The sequence below is a fragment of the Ptychodera flava genome, chromosome 4 (assembly GCF_041260155.1).
Source record: "Ptychodera flava strain L36383 chromosome 4, AS_Pfla_20210202, whole genome shotgun sequence".
NCBI lineage: Eukaryota > Metazoa > Hemichordata > Enteropneusta > Ptychoderidae > Ptychodera > Ptychodera flava.
Window position 1 is genome coordinate 50127588 of NC_091931.1, and position 2793 is coordinate 50130380.

General features: G+C 55.4%; 1 protein-coding gene across 1 annotated transcript; it reads right to left on the reverse strand.

The window, feature by feature from the left end:
• Positions 1-253: 253 nt before the first annotated feature.
• Positions 254-2050, reverse strand: LOC139132324 (uncharacterized). The gene has a single exon (XM_070698714.1). It carries the CDS (start codon positions 2048-2050, stop codon positions 254-256), a length of 1797 nt encoding a protein of 598 aa, XP_070554815.1.
• Positions 2051-2793: the final 743 nt, after the last annotated feature.

Here is a 2793-nt window from a genome sequence, read left to right on the forward strand (position 1 = left end):
GTCCAGGCGGCATGGCGGCCCGGGCGGCGGGACCAGACCCCCGGCACCGTGCGTCCGGCAACGTGCTACCCGGCGCCCCCCACAGGCCCCCAACAGTACCCCCCAAATTACGGCCAAGTTGCGGACATGCATGGCCGCAGCGCGGCCGCAATGCAGTCCCCCCCCCCCCGTGGTGACCATGCGCCACTGGGAAACGTCTCCTTATACATGTTCATTGTTCCTACATTTCGTGTCTCTACAGTTTGTAGTGATATTACAACGTTGGCATTGTCCACCGCGAACTGAGTCCTATATCGAATTGCTGGCGTGTCGCGACTGCCTTCGGCACTACGTCAAGGGTCTCCCGCGGCGTCTTGATGTAGATCTGGTACGCGTCACTCCGCCATCTGCCAAGTGTCTTTATGAGCCAGTCAGCCAAGCCGGCTTCGGCAGCAGTTGTGGCTGCACCACTGCGGAAACTATGTGTCACGTACATTTTAGCATCGGAAATCCCTGCCTGGGTAAGCAGTTCCCGCAGGCATAGGTTCAGTCTTTGTCGCGTAAGCCATGTGCCGTCCACGAATTGGAACGCCGGTTCTTCAGGGCACATGTATCCGCGGTTCCCCGTATATTTCCCATAGGCGCGGACCGCATACACAGAGGTCCCGGTCGGAGCAATATGGATGGTGTGCCCACGCACATACGGGTCAGTCTTTGATGACTTTATCCTGATTTCGATCACGTCCGTTAACACAATGTCCCGGGCGAGTAGTGTGGCGTTTACGTCGAATTCCGTAGGTGATCGAGCGGTGAACTCGCTTACCCTCAGAAAGCCGTAGAATGCCAGCGTGAAGCTTGCCCATACCATGAGCTTGTCGTTGCTGCACATGTCGGCACGCTGACGCAGGCATTCCTTGAGGCGACGGAGCAGGTCAATGGTGATTGGTAGTCGTGGCCGGCGCACTTCTCCAATGCTTCTCCTGATCCCTTGCAGTGTTCGTTGCAGGAGAGCGTGCGTTGTTACGTCGTCGGCATACCCGCGCTCAATGTGGTGATGCATCACCCCGGCTAGGTACACCTTAATGGTTCGATATGCTAGTCCTCGATTTGCCAGGTTCGTAACGAAGAGTATGGCTGTCCTGCTCGTGACAGGTAAGGTTGCTAGTCCGTGTGACGAGCAGAAATCCAAGTAACACTTTTGTCCTACCTGGTATGTGCGTCGCGTGTTCCCGGCCACACTGTTATGGATGTAGGCAGTTGCTAGTTCCGTCAGTTGTTGTGTAGCAAGCGGGATGGACATAGTCGCGTTGGTACAGGTGTGTGGCCGGCATCCGCTTCGGGCACCAATGCTCGGAACCTCTATCTGTAAACGAGAAAGTGCATCAGCAATTGAGTTATCAATTCCACTGACGTGGGCGATCATGACATGGAAATTTCCTTTGGCTGCCACATAAAAGATGCTCCTTACTAGTTGCATGATGTCAGGGCATCTCGTAGTGCCTTTTTTCCAGATGTGCACGACGGTTTGATTGTCACAATGAAACAGCACTCGGCGGCCATGCCAACGATGCCCCCAAATTGAACAAGTGACTAGTATTGGGTACATCTCCTTCCATTCGATTGAGGCTTGGAGAGAGTCAGGCCATGCAACGGTGAACCAATGCCCAGCGTGGTAGCCACCGGAGCCTACAGTGCCCGAGGCGTCGGTGTAGAGGTCAAGGTCGCGAGAGGGGGTCCACTTTGTATCGAGGAATGAGGCCGTGCCGTTCCATGTCGGTAGGAAGTCGCACCACCATTTCGCGTCAAGGCGGAAAGCGTCAGATAGGTTGATCGTGTCGCGCAACTTGCGTACGGTTGTGCTTAAGTCAATCATGCGGCGTAGGAAGATGCGACCGGCGGGAATGCACTTGCATGCAAAACTGAGGGTGCCGATGAGGGATAGCAACTCCCGTTTAGTGCATGAGTGTCGGTGGAGCCAAGTGGGAAGTGTTTGGAGCAGGTCCTGTAGCTTGTCGTCGGGTAAGCATAGTGTCATTGTAAGTGTGTCCAACGTGATGCCAAGGAATGTCATGGTGGGTGATGGGCCTTCGACTTTTTCTGGGGCGATGGGTATCGCGAGGTCGCGGCATGTGTTGAGCATGGTGTCGAGGAGGTACTGGCATTGCGGGGAGTTGGGGGGGGGCCAGCGCCAAAGTAGTCGTCCAGGTAGTGCAGTAAGTCCTGAGTGTTTGCTCTGTTTTTGACGATCCAGAGGAGTGCTTCGGCCAAGCGGTTGAATAAGAACGGTGCAGAGCGAAGGCCAAAGGGGAGCACGCGATCGAAGAAGAACTGCCCTTGCCATTTAAAGCCGAGGAGGTGCCAGTCCGCCTTCCGTACCGGGCACAGTCGGAACGCGTGCTTAATGTCCACTTTTGTGATGAGTGCACCTTGGCCAAGTCTCTGTAATATCGCGACGGCATCGTCAACGCGGGAGTAGGTGAGGGTGTAGTCTTCCTTGTTGATGTAGTGGTTGACACTATCGTTTCGTGGTTGGGATAGGTCCATTATTATGCGGTGGCCGCCTGATTTTTTAGGCCGAAGTCCAAGCGAGTTTACGACGAAGTTTGGCAGAGGTGGAACGGCGAACAGGCCAATTGTGTGTCCGAGGCGCAGTTCTTTTGTTATGGCGGTGGTGACGGCATCCGGATCGGTCATTGCGGACTGGGCATTGCGAGTGTAGCGTGGTGCGCGGTTCCCACCGAAGCCGATGTCGGCACCATGAGTGAGGTCGTGGATGAGGCTGGCTGTGAATTGTTTGTGCGGGTGGTCGTGCAG